Below are 14,453 nucleotides of genomic sequence, written 5' to 3' on the forward strand. Positions count from 1 at the left end.
TGGTGATATTCACAGGTATAAGAACAATAAAATAAGATGAAATAAATTTAATTCAGGAATATATGATATATTAGGAATTTTATGAAACATTTAGAAGTTTTTGGCACAGTGAAAGAGTATCCTGTAGGTGAGTTTTATATCCCCCAGAGAAGACATATGAGTTGATAGCATTTTATTTTTTAAAGTAGGTTATAGAACAGCAACTAGAAGATTAAAAGCCCTTAAGCAGTGCTGAAAAGAAATCTGAGACAGAATAGCCTAGAAAGTTTCTCCATGGACAACAGCGATGACATTGCCTTGCAGTGTGCCATAGTGGAGAGGATGCCTTTAATACAAATTTCAGCAACTTTTTACTTTTCCTATCAAGGAACATTTGCCTAGTGTTTTGGTTTCAGTGATTTCCTGGGAGCTTACAGTTTGTGTCACCTGATGATATGGTACACGATGGTTAGCTGGCGCTTAAGGGCAATATTAGTATGAAGGTTATTGTGAAGATAATCAGTGCCTGTCAAATGCTTTGTGTGCGTGTATGTTTGTGTGTAATGATAAAAAGTTTGATGACAAAGTTCTTTTAGCTGTCATTGTTTAAAGCTGGAAGGCATGATGAAGTGTAATGCAAACACAACACAGTGTATATTTAAATATTCTGCCAGATACTTATTCCTTGTGAGAGGTTTGAAAACGAAGCTCCAAAATACTTCTTTAAAAATTCAGAAGAGGAATTGTCAGTACTGAAGTTATGAATTAATTATACACTTGTCTGCTTATATTTTCATCAGTATTCTAAAAACTCAAGAAGTTGACAGGAGGAAGATGTTTCTTGAGATGCATGAGCCATAATAAGCTGTTACAGGACAATAGGAACTGCAGCCTGTAGAAAAAGAAAACTTCGTAACATCACCTACAGTTCTATGTGAATGCCAAGTGATTAAATGCAAACAATGAGTAATAATTCTGTTTATATAATCTTGCATTTTAAAAGATAAACAAACTAAAAATCATTTCTGTTGCTTCAGAACTCAAAGGTTGTCATACTCATAATGCTTTTAAAAGTTTTTTAAGGGATGGCTTTTACTCAAAATGAAAAGTAACTCGTTTCTTCGGAATGAAGGAATAGGCTCTGTTGTAAATAGTGTTTGCTATGCATTTGCAAAAAGGAAAAAAAAGAAGTAGCCTCCTGATTTATTAAAACCGGAATATACTTTTTCTTTTCCTATCTCTTTGAAAGGTACTGAACGTACTCAATAGTTCTGACAAATTATTTCTCCTGCTGCTATTATAAAGGTTGCACACTTGATTAGGGGTGATGCATCATATTTCTGTGCTTCACTAGAGCTCCTGATATTAACGGGATGCAGGAACACATTTCTGCAAAATATTGAGATGAGAAGCTGAAGGCCTTCAGTTTACGTCATCTTTCAGATGATTAGATCTGAGTGACACTATTGTAATATTTTTGGCTTAATAATATCTGTTAGATTTATGCTTGCTTGGAGATTCTTACTCAAATCCTTGATTTAACTTTTCCTAATAACTCAGAGGAGAATATATTGTGTTTAATATATATGACGCAAGGCACAAGGAATATGTATAAGAAATTAATGTGATGGTTAATGTTATGATTAATTTTAGTTTTCAAGAAATAAAAGATGTGAAGAACACTGCTTTGTAGAGTGTTGTTACTTTTGAAATACTGCTTTGTGATAATGGTAATTAGGAACTCACTGAATGTTATGAAAGTCTACTAAATAGCATGTTTAGAATAATTTAATTTAAAAAGAAGTGCTTATAATAAGAATGAAAGGAAATTATGTTTCAGCAGCATTTAACTGCTAAATATGTGGCTGTGGGTAAGGATTTAATGAAGTAAAATATTTAATTGTACTGACTATAAATAGATAAACTTTCTAGATGGTAAATAAATAAATATTTAACAGCTTGTGACTAATAATAATCTAAAATTAATGGTTAGCTAGTAAAACTATCAAGAAATTTATATAAATGTTTTAAAAACTAAATATTTAAAATTCAGTGGTTTGGGGTTTTTTTTAATATGTCAGCCACTGTAGATTAAACAAATAGTTTGTGTCTTACCACGTATGAACTGGACATAGTATCTTACGTTTATTATACTCCATTTGCAGCAAAGATGCCTTGGAATTAATCTCCAATTTCTGCAATTTTTACTGTTATTGGCTTTTATTAATGCTAATGATCAAAAAATGGAGTTGATAAGAAAGAGCATATTTTGTTTTTCTTCACTCAAGCAATGTCACTGCTGGAGGGGCAATCTGTTGCATAATGCTACAGCAAGTTGTTTCAATAGACAGTTTCCAGCAGAGCACTGAGTAATGTAAAAGTTTAATTGTACATGACCATTCTCAAGAGTCAACTGTTCCTTTTTTTGTTTAAAACTGTTAATTCAGAATGAACTGACAGAGGAGGAAATTTTATTAACTCCTAGAATGAAAATTCCCATTTGTAAGAAAATTAATTAGTTTATTCTGAAAATTAATCTATTACAATAAGATTGAGTCAACTGGCTTAGTAGATTTATGAAACCTTTTTTAGTCATCTTTCAGATTGGAGGCGATGCAACAAGAATCTTCATTGCTTAGAAGTGTCTGTTAAAAACTAGGTATTTTTTTTTTTGTATCAACTTGTTGAATTTTTTATTTTATGTCTTGCAGGTAGTATTGTATCCAACATCCAATAGCCCAAAGTCACCTGATCTGCATAAAATGATAGTCCCCAAAAACAGCCAGGACAGTGACTTGAAAATTAAACTGGCGGTGAGAATGGATAAACCACCTCATATGAAGCACTGTGGGTAAGTGTCCATTTTCTGGCTGTCTGTATTTATTATTTTTCCTCATTGTGTCTGTGTTTAAGCATAGGTAGCTAAAAATATAAGGTTTGTAAAACATTATAAATGTGTACTACAGTTCCTATTCTATGGCATTGTGTTGTATCCTCATTTTATACATAAGGTTTGGAGTACTCAGGAATATTTTTTCCCTTAAAATAGGATTAATTATATACCTGAATGGGAGAGTACTTGCAAGATAGTCTCCCCTTTTCTTTCTCTGTCCACTGTATGGTATTTCTCCTGAAAGGAATTTATGTGCGAATACCAGTTTAAGGATGTTTTTTCTGTCGTAACGCTGAAACAATATGGGATAGATTATTCATAAAGACAGCTCCCCTACCCAACTGCCACTGCTATTCCTCATCCCAATTGCAAAAACAGGTAGTGCTGCTGACAGTAAGCAAGGCTGTATCTGCAGTTACAATGCAATTACCAGGGCTGTTTCTCATCCTTTTAACTTCTGAATTAAGTAGAAGTACATTTCAAAAAAAGAGGACTGTTCAACATGTTAATGTAGAATTAATGTAGTGGCCATACTATTTAGAATTATTTTCGATTTCTAATCTTTTTAATTAATATTAATCTTCCTGTTAATATTCTGCTCATTATATACACACAGCAATCAGCAATTGCCAAAATTTCCTATATTCAATACTTTTTTAAAAAAAAATACAATTTAAGTTTTGGTAAAGCTGTAATTGGTTGGGCTGAAATTTCCCAGGTATCAACCTCATCCCTCACTTTGGTTTTGGGACACTTAGACACAAATGTTCAGGACTGTAACAATAAGGCTTGCTGTCTGGAGAACTGTGGCTGGTGACCGGCAGCTGCGAGGAAAGAGAGGGAAAACAGTTGTGAAGCCAACTGGGGAACTGGAGCTACTGTGCTTGGAGACTGGGACTGAGATGAGAGAACAGAAGCAAGGCTGCAGTGAAATGAATAAGGGAAATGGGATAACGTGAGAGCAGGAAGACCAGACTGACATGAGTAAGTTGGAGTGGAGAGGAGAGTGCTTGTCTGTACTAAAGCATGGTGCTCTCCTGTCGGTCCCCACCCCCTGCCCCTTTCATTTGCACTGGCCAAACAGCTCTGAAATGGTTTGGTAATTTGGCACATCCTTGTCTAGATTCAGTCCACTAGCATGGTTTCAGCCTCCTGCTCCTGGAAGGTATTCAGCCAGTTGAAGTAGTGAATGCTGCAGGAGTGGCACGGTGCTGCCTGCGTCTTTCAGTGGTTTGTCAAAAGGCAGCCATGGGGATGGGATGATTTGAACACCAGTAATGAGGAATACACAACAGACACATATAACCTGCATGTGACCTGGTTCGGTTGCATACTCCACACTACATCAACATCAGGGATGTTGTGCTCCCATGTACATCCCATGTGCATCCCAACAGGTGACTGGGAGAAGTCCCCGTTTTTGATCAGGTCACTGACAACATTGGAGTCATGCTGTCTGCAACGCCAATTACAGTATAACATGCAACTCATTTTGACCTGGGTCCAGCAACAAGGACAAAGCTCCAGTGGTTCCTCCCATCATGCTCCTGGATTTCCCCAGAGGCTTTCTTGGCTGGGAGCTGTTCTTCTGAGGTCTTCAGAGGGTCTTCTTAACACCCCAGTTTGCTTTTCCATAATGGTTTATGGCACTAGTCTTCTTGCCTGAGCATTAAATGGATTGCCCAATCAAATCATAGAATCATAGAATCATTCAGGTTGGAAAAGACCCTTGGGATCATCAAGTCCAACCATCAGCCCTACTCTACAAAGTTCTCCCCTACACCATATCCCCCAGCATCTCATCTAAACAACCCTTAAACACTTACTTTCAATATTACTTTCAATAATTTAATTCAATTATTATCCCTTTAATCTGCTGCTGCTGGTTACTTCCTCACATCGATTTTGAATCCTAATCTCCTATCACAGTTGTTTGGTACTTCATTTTACTTCAGGGTCTCTGCTGTCACTATTGTCCGGGCAAATACTGTTCTTCCCACCAAAAATGTTGTAGGTCAGTCATTGTTTCCCTTTCTTTATAACCATTAGCTATAATGATTATTACCTACACATTTGTCTAGAAAAGCTAGGGCACTGAGGGAGGGCTGTATGGACTCCTCCACCATAAATATATGTTAAATGAAATAAAAGGTTAATAATTCCTCCAATAACCATTGAAAAGATTGATGAAATACTGTATGATGGCACTGGAGTTTCAGTGAGAGGAAATAAGAGGGTGTTTATTTGGAGGGAAAAAACCACCTGCTAGAGGAATTACTAATGTGTACAGTCAGGAACCGTTAATGTTATGAAAAGCCATCATCCAGGCAGTCTCTGCAGCCTTCTCTTGACTTCCTGGGTGAGTATAAGTATTAAATAGTAATTTTCTGTTTTTTTCAAGAGGGATTCCCACCTGCTTCAACACACACATTAAAGCTATTCTGGTTTTGAACTGATACTGTGTTAGCAGATAAATCCTCAGTTGTGAAGAGGCTGGAAACACACAGTGGATGATGGACAGTCTTACTGGAAGGCAAAGGAGTATTTTGCAGTTAAGGTAGTTGAGGGATGCCTGGAAGAACTGGCTTTTATCCCTGTTTGTGCTACACAGAAAGACTTGCCTGTAAGAGACTGAAACATTTCCACCTATAGTAACTGGTGGTATGTTATTTGCTTTCTGTGCCCCGTTTGATAAACTGGAATCTGATTTCATAGAGGTGCCCCACACTCACAGCTACTAGCTGAAATCAGTGGAAACGGAGCTGTAAATATACATTGTGCTGTTAGAGTTCAAATATCCTAAAAATTAGATCTTTGTCTTAATATCTGAAGCCTGAAGTTTTTAGTACTTTAGTTCTCCTGTTATGAAGTGAAAATAATATCAACTCCCAGTGTCATAGATATTTGAAGATAAATCTTGGGAAGCAACTGGTAGGAAAGGTTTCTGCACACCTCATGAGCTGGGGGAAGTGGGGTATGGTCACTTCTTTAACACGTGGCCAGAGGCTCATGCTCTGCCAGGCAGTGCTGTTGAGGAGACAGGCTCTGCAGCTCCCTGGTGAACCTCCACAAGGTAGGAAAGCAGATAACTCAATTCTCTCTGTAAAGCAGTGTAAAGCATATCATGCAATGAAACAGGCCATAGGAGAAAATAAAGTGTTGAAGAGTTGGAAGGTAGCTGCTGCTATCCTGAATAGTGAACAGGGCTGCGAGGTTTTATTTTATTTTATTTTATTTTATTTTATTTTATTTTATTTTATTTTATTTTATTTTATTTTATTTTATTATCTTTGGCATGTGGTCAGATATTTAAGCACAGTGTCATAGAATACACAAAGAGGTGGGAAATAAAAGGATGAAAGAATGTGATCATCCTTGCTGCTGGAATTTCTAATTCTTCAGTTTATTTTTCAGAAACATCTCATGCTTTATCTTTGCCCCATCTTTGAATTAGACAACTTACATTTTCTGTGTTGATCTGAATTAACAAGCTAACATAGAAGATTCATATTTGTCTCACAGGAGAAAAAGGCAATCTGATAATGCCTTTCAGCTGAGAATCTCAACATTTATTCAAATTTAAATCAAAATTTTACCCCACAGCCAATTGCAGACAAAGGGGTTTTATTAGATTAATGCTGTATCATGGTTTTTAAAAGAATAATGGTAATAAGAGACTTTTTTTCAGATGTGGGAGCTACGTTCAAATATTTCAGTTTCTGCAGGGTCAGCAAACCCACAGGCCCAAGCTATTTGTGAGTTTAAAGTTTTACTCCTTCAGAAAAGTTTCTCCTATTTAAAACTGACTTTACTTATTGGCACAGGGGATATGCTGAAGGACTTCAAAACCTGTCTCGCATTTATGCTTCAAGAATATTCAGTTTTACAAATTATACTGTCTTGTACTTAAACTGAGATTTTTAATTCACAAATAGTATTCTGGACTGCAGCACCTTCAGATCATGTTCCCTCTTTGGGTTTCCACAGTCATAACTAATAATTATATTTCAAATAAAATTATAAACTTGTGATTTTTTAAATTATAAATTGTAACCTTTCTAAGAGCAAGAAATAAAAATCCTTATGACTCAACACTGCTATGAATCTCAATTGCAGTTCATCTGTACCTCTGCAAAAAAGAGGTAGCTTTGCTAACCACATTACTTTTACACTAGTGTTTATGTTGACACATTCATACAGCTAATCTAGTGTTACTCCACTAATGTGATTTTTAAAAAAACACTTGATCAAGGAAACAGTCCATGATTTTTTTATATGCATTCTGTTATATGCTTAAAAAATAAGGGATATTCATATACATCTTGCAGTAAACATAATCCTATTATTTTAGATAAATGTTTTTATTCTTGCATGAAAGGCTCTCAAAGTATGCAACATCCCAAAGGATATATAACCATCATCTTCCATCTAAATCCTGTCAATAGATTACAAGGGGAAGCATGCACATCTAGAAATTCTGAGTAATGACACTTATTAATGGGGATTTGTAGAACAGTTCTGATTATTGGCAATTCATGATACTTCACATTCCTTTCTCATAATTTGTAATCTATTTATCATCTTCTTACAGAATGTGGTAACCCTTTCCTTGTCTAAAATGCAGAGCATGTACAACATATTTTTTTAATCTTCTTTATTAAGGTAGTAAAGCCAACATCCATACAAAAGGATGGTTTTTTAACATTTCTTTTAATTTCTTCTCTTGCAGTCTTGAACCTAAAACAAATCATCAGAGGAAATAGCAAAATTTAACCTAAAAGCTTCCTATACAAAATGCTAAAACCCTGTTTATTTCTGTTGAGTTAGAATAGCAGCATTAGGGAGGTACTGTTGGCTTCAGGAAGGCTCACTTGGCTCTCCTTAACTCATAGTTAAATTAGGGTTGAAAACCCAAGCAGGACAGGTTAATCCACTCAAGATATGTGGGTTACTGTAAATACCTTTTCTAATGGGTGTTTTTTTTCCTAATGTGCCTTTGCACATCCCTGTGCATTTAAAGCATGCATTATTTTTAAAAGTAGGTTCTGTGTCAGTTAAGTTGTCTGTTAGCATAGCCTAGTGGTTACTAAAGAGTATTATTCTATTCCTTCCAATCTAGAAACAAAAAAGGAATACTGAGATTTTTTCAAATAACTTGCTTTAAAAGGATTAGTAATGCTTAATAGTCATACTGAAAAAAAAGAAAATAAATAATAACATGAAATGAAATTCTTACAAATTGAACAGCCTGAACAGAATAATATTGCAAAGTAGTATTGCAATACTACTTTGCAATACAAACTTTGGGTTTGACTTCCAAAGTAAAACATTTCAGCATAGTTCTTGTCCAGAAATTTTTCCAAGATTTGGAAGGCAAAATTCATTCTTTTAAGTTCTCTTCTGCTTTCTGCTATGACATGTTGCATACAGAAATGTTATCCCTTTAATTTCTTAAACTTTTGTATTTGGAATATACATTCTACAAGCACTTCAGTATGTACATACCCAGATTTTCTCCCTGTCTCTCATTTGTAAAGCAATTGTTTGGGCGACTTTTTCGAACTTGTACTCTCTGAAATTGTCAGGAATCTGTGAAATCATTTTTCTCTCACAACTTCTTTTTTATTATTATTATATTGTATTTTCAGAAGGTGAAAATCACCATGAATTTGCTAACCTTTTAAAATTTTTTCTCTTGTGCACTTGGAAGTGACTGAAATGTTCTTAGGAAAGCATTTATAAACAATAAATATAGCTACTGGTTGCTGTATGTGACTGAAGTATCACATTTCTCCTCCTGCTGCTGTAATTTTAGAGCTAAAGGAAATTTGTGAGACGAATGCACTAGTTAGCAGTCTTTCAAGATGCAGATTTAGAGGATAAGTAATTTTCCCCTCTTATTTTTATGACACTTGAAACCCATTGATTAAAAGTTCATTGGAGAGGAAGGCGAGTATAATTATCTGTGTTTTACAGATGAGTGAAATGAAGTACAGGAATGAGCAAAGAGCGCCCAAGGTCACAGGCAATTCAGTGACCGAGCTGAGGATAGCACTGGGGCCTGCTGGCTTCTCAGTGGGTAGGGTTGTAGTGTGTGACTGTCACCAGGATAAACCGTATCATGGCTACTAGTGAGCTCATAAGTCAACTAAGAAGAGCCACAGCAACACTGAAGTTAGCCAGAACAGTGGTGGTGCCATCTCTTATGTGCTGCTTGTCCATGGTCACTCGGCAAAGAAGGGCAGGAGGAAAAGCAGAATTGGTGTTGTAGCTTCAAGATCTGTAATCTGAAGGCTGATTTGAAGATGAGATGTGCTCCCAGTATCGTCATTTCAGAGAAATGTGCAAGGTGGTGACACTGAAATGACTCTATTTCAATTCTGGGTTACTTCTACAGATGAAGTAAAATGTTAGGAATATAATCACACTTCTCTTAGCAAGTGCACATAATCTCTGTCACAGATAGGCCTTTGTGTTGCATATACTGAATTTAAAACCAGTTTCAGACCTTTCTCTGAGCCAAAACACATAGATATGTCAGAATAACTAAGTAATTTGTTATACCAACACAAAAGATGAAAAAGAAACCAAATTTCAGCTAAGCTAAAATGTCAAATTGCTTCCTAATACTTTTTATGATATGATAATATGCACCATAGACTTCTTCAATTAGTATTATTTTCCATTAGATAAAACCAATAACTTTCTAAATTACTTTTCAACAGTTACTGAAAATACTTTTCTCATTAGTGGAGACACATTTTTCTCTTACAAAAGGGAGAGGGGCTACCTGACTGATTCCAGTTCCTCTTTTTCGTTTGTTATCAACACAGTGTAATTGCTTCAACCAAATATTAAGATACACAGGTATTTATCTAACTATAGCATTTATTCATCTACATATGTAAACTCTTCTGTATCTGTTTACATCATTTGTCCTTCCAAGTTTGTGCGTAGCACATCTAGTTGAAACCATAAAGTCAGTATATTAGCACCATCTAGCTTTCTGTTTGTTGCTATTGCACTTTTTCTTCCAGCTTAAAAAAGGGTAGCAGCACCAACTTCAGCTGACGCTTTCAAAGAGCAAGGTTCTTTGTCCTTTAGTAGAAAGCTTATTTTTCAGTTTGTAAACATCAAGACTGGGAAGCATAATCAAAGTCAAATGGAAGGAACTGTTGAGTTTGTTTGAATTTTGCAAACTTTACATAACATCAGATAGTTTGGAAGCCTTTTCTGACCATTAAGTCATATGGCCTCACTACAGCAGCCCAAAGTTTCAAAATTTAGGATATGTCAGAGTTGTCCAAGTTCTCTCAAAAGCCACTAGGTAGGGAGGAATACCTTGACAGGATTGTTTATCAATGCTAAGACATTGGCTATAGAAAAAAAAAAAAAAAAAAAAGGAAAGATACACTGGAGTTGGTAAGGCAAACTTTTTTTTTTCTGCCTAATTCAGTTTCTCAAATCTAAGTTCAGGTCAGAGATAAACTGTGCATAGCTGTCTCAGTGATTTTTAAAAAGCTAAGTCATCTTTTATTTTAAATGAAACTCGGGCTACTTTGATAGATAGTAAGATGATTTTGCTACAGATAACCATGCCATTCAGAGAAATACCTTCACTTCTACTGATATTTCTTGGTTTTCTTACTAGCTATAAATATTGATCTTTATAGATAAAATATTGTCCGTGTATATACTCTTAAGAAGATGAATGAAATTAAATATATATTTTATATGAAATAAATGTTACTTCGATTAATTCCTGTGAGGATTTTTTGTTTGCACTGGTGGTAGTTTAGGGTTTGTGAAGTCCTTGACACATATAGATTGTTCAGTTTGTTATCAGACACACTTGATTTGTATTTTTAACATCTGTAGTGTTGTTTCTTACCATGTCATGAGAACAATAGAGTTACAAGAATTATGGGTGGAGCATATCAATGCTTTTTATAATTTCTATTACAGTTTCTTTTATAATTAGTCCTAATCAGTCTCAAATACATTTAAGAGGTAAATCTTTCTACAGATACCTGACAGAGATTGCCCACTGCCGTTTGCAACATCAGGTTTTCCAATGTTTTGAGATGACCTGCAATCCATATACAAATGGGAGGTTATTGAACCACCTTTGTGCCATTGATGAACAGATAATCCTCTGCCACCCATTCTTCATGTGTGGGTAAAGGGTGCCTACCGTGAACAAAAGCCTCAGTCTTCACCTGAGTCTTGGTTCACTAACCACATAAACAAAAATGCTCCCGTTTCCTGGGGCTGCCTCAGTTGTTACCTTGTGAAATCTTGTTATAACATGTTAAAACACTGTGGGATGAGGATCCCATGACAGGAATCAAGTGCGTATTCAAGTCAGCTGCATCTAAATAAAACTTAGTCACTCCCTCTAGCCATGAATTTATAGTATGCTCAGCTTTTCTTGTTTCTCCTACTGCTGGCAAATGGGACAATGTTTGCTGAGTGTAGCTGGCCTCAAAATTAGTGCCCAAGTTGTCCTAAGAACCTCATTCTCATCTACTCGTGTAGATGAACTCTTTTTCCAAAGAGTTCCTTATAAGCTAATGGGGATGTCAGTAATATGGAAGATGAACAAAAGCAGAGATATCTAAAGGGAATTCTCAAGTAAACTTTATGAAGCAAAAGTGAGTTAGAGGTTTCTTTTTGATCTAACAAAGTATTTCAAATGTGATCATTTGAGAAGGCCATGGGACTTGGCAGCAGAGAGAGAGGGAGAGAGTATACTTGGCCAACTCTCCACTCTGACCAAAAACTGACAATGTGATGCCAGCACCTGCACTGCGGAACTGTTAGGGTCGCCAACATGGTCGCAACACTTTTGAATTAGAGTTGGTCGTGCTCAGACTCAAAGCACGGACAATGTGACCTCATATTGCTTGCCATATACAGAGAACCTTTGAGACACTGGACAAAAGATCTCATTGTAGTCTCTGATAGGAAGGCATAAAGAAGTATCAGTTTCAGTTAAGTTTCATTGGCTTTGAAGACAGAAGAGTTATGAGCTGCAAAGCTTCATCTTCCAGTCCATATTCAACCTAGAGCTAGCATGATAATCCAAAATCTCAGGACTGATGAAGAAAAATGTAGTAGTTGTAGGTAGCTCTGCAGTGCTGGAGCAATCACTATTAATGCCAGTGCTTTACTGAACACCACTTACAGAAGATGTGTAGCTGATGAAATAGGCTTTGTTTGAATTTCAGTCACAGTTGACTGTTGAAGAGAAAAAGGATTTCAGTAAAAAATGTGAGCAGCAACAGGAGTATACAGCACAGCAAATACCACTGCATATTCAGGAATGTCTGCTCTTTACATCAAGGTATGCCAAAATGTCATCTAACATCCAGCACCACATGTTTATATGTGTAGAGCATATTTTCTCTACTCAGTGAATGATCCTGCAGAAGGATATGTCAGAAACTAAAATGAAAATTATCCTGGCTACAAACTTAAGAATACTTCATGAAATGTAGTCATTGCTGAATACCTTCAACCAGAAAAGACTGGCATTGCTCATCTGTAACGTAACTATCTTCCTGCTGCATGAAGTTATCATGATTCTTTTGAAACTGTATGAACTTTTTATTAAAACTTAGGAAGAGGAGATTATCTTTCTTTTCAGCAGTAACTCTCAGACAGTTGCTGACTCCAAACATCCAAGACCCTGAGTATCCATTTTGGCAAGACAAGACTCAGCGCAGCGGAGAGTAAACCCAAGTGTTTCAAGAACTGACACTACTAAGAAACTAACACAAAATTTTAAAAATAAACCAGTGGCTTTACAGTTCAGCAGAAATATTGATCAAATTTTGGCCCATAATTAATAAACATTTTTAAATTGGGGTCCAATAACAATGGTGTATATCTTTTGATTAGTCAGAGGGTCAAAAGTGTCATTCATGTAGCTACAGTTATCTTGTATTTCTTGCTAGATTCTGACAAACCTATCCTCATTTTTACATTCATAAGGCAACATGCACTTGTATATACTAAGGTAAAGATCTCCTGTGTACGTTATAAGCAGCATGATAGAATGTCTTAATTTCTAATTCACTTTTAGTGATGTATGGATGCCTTACTTATTATTATTCCAAGGTGTCTCATAGCAGTATTTTTTGTTATGCTAGTTTAAATTGTGCTAAACACGAGTATTTCATTGTACTAAATAAATGCTAGCATTTTGCCATGGAGAAAAGTGCTAATGTGTTAACTGTCTTCATTTAAATTATTTTAATATTATACAATTTTACAATTGACTATAATGTTACTTTTTACAAACGAAAATTGCACTTCATGAAAAATGACACATTAAAATTACATTAATGATTGATTGGGTAATGATGATGGGTTAATGCAAAATTACTATGGAAGGAAGAAACAAGTGTTTATCCTGCTGCTAGATCCTTAGAGAACAGATTATAGCTATGAGCCTGATTTTCAGTGCTTCCCACAGTAATTGCTTCTGTGGAGGCAGAGGAATCTTGAAGACCTTAATGATATGCCACTGCCACTTTAATTGCTAAGAGAAGCCAAGAGAATCCTAATTGCCAAGAGAAGCCTTATTAATTAAGGTGTCATTCTTCATTCATTCCATAGTAATTAATCTGAAATATTTGTAAAAGCTGAGATATAAATTTAGATCCAAACTTACTTAGCTTAACCACAACAGACTTTAAATGAAAAAGATCTATGGGTTAAAGAAGATTATTAGTCAGAAATCTTAAAATATAATTATTTTCTTAAAAAAAATTTTTTTTGTTTTTACTCAAAACTTTTTAAAACATAAAGTAAAAGAATTGAGAATAGATTTAAGAATCTATTCTCATGAATATGTAATTTATTTAAATCATTTTTATATAAAAATATAGATACATAAATTTATATTTAAATCTACTCTCACATTTAAAAAATCATTAAAACTGTTCATATAGAGTGTTCCTTTTTCTTATATCTCACTGAAAAAGCTACATGCTTTTGAAAATGTTAAGATGGGTTTTCTTCAGCTCTGTGATGAGCAAAATGATACAAGTTCAGTGGTATATGTATTGTCTTTAGGTCACAACTTTAACAATACTTGTTCAATATCTTCCTACCTTCACTAGAATTGAGTATACATAATTGATTAGGTATGGAGAATCCCCCAATCAATACTGCCTGTGTGTCAAATCCTGCTTTGGTTCATCTTTGCTAAAATCCTTATTCAGCCTCACAAAATAATCAATTGGAGTGAGCTGGTCCTGTTGGCAGCGGTCCATTTCCTGCGTACAGGTTTTTGTACCTTGTCCCCTCCTCAGCATTCTTTAATGCACTTGTGTCACAGTCTCACTGGGTCCTAAACTCTTATTCTTTTGGCATGGATTATCTCTTACTGTTTAACTTAATGTGCCTTACATTCAGACATAAATGCCAATTTTTTCTTCTTATCATGTGAGATCTCAGAACCTATGACTGAGCATCTCAGTGACCCACAGAACAGCTAGGTAGACTTTTCTAGTCTATGCTGTCAAATTTCTGTCAGCAATTCTCAACTGTAAATCTCTTCCCATCTAAACTT

At 35.5% G+C, this 14,453-nt stretch overlaps 1 protein-coding gene across 10 annotated transcripts in view; it reads left to right on the forward strand.

Annotated features, from left to right (window-relative positions):
- The window catches only part of CADPS2 (calcium dependent secretion activator 2), a 321,289-nt gene that overhangs the window by 166,525 nt on the left and 140,311 nt on the right, over positions 1–14,453 (forward strand). For all 10 annotated transcript variants that reach the window (XM_074870153.1, XM_074870154.1, XM_074870157.1 and 7 more), the window contains exon 8: positions 2,691–2,830. In XM_074870153.1, coding sequence (XP_074726254.1) covers positions 2,691–2,830 — 140 coding nt within the window. The remainder of the gene's footprint in view (positions 1–2,690; positions 2,831–14,453) is intronic.

Source organism: Strix uralensis, chromosome 5 (assembly GCF_047716275.1).
Source record: "Strix uralensis isolate ZFMK-TIS-50842 chromosome 5, bStrUra1, whole genome shotgun sequence".
In the NCBI taxonomy this organism is placed as follows: domain Eukaryota; kingdom Metazoa; phylum Chordata; class Aves; order Strigiformes; family Strigidae; genus Strix; species Strix uralensis.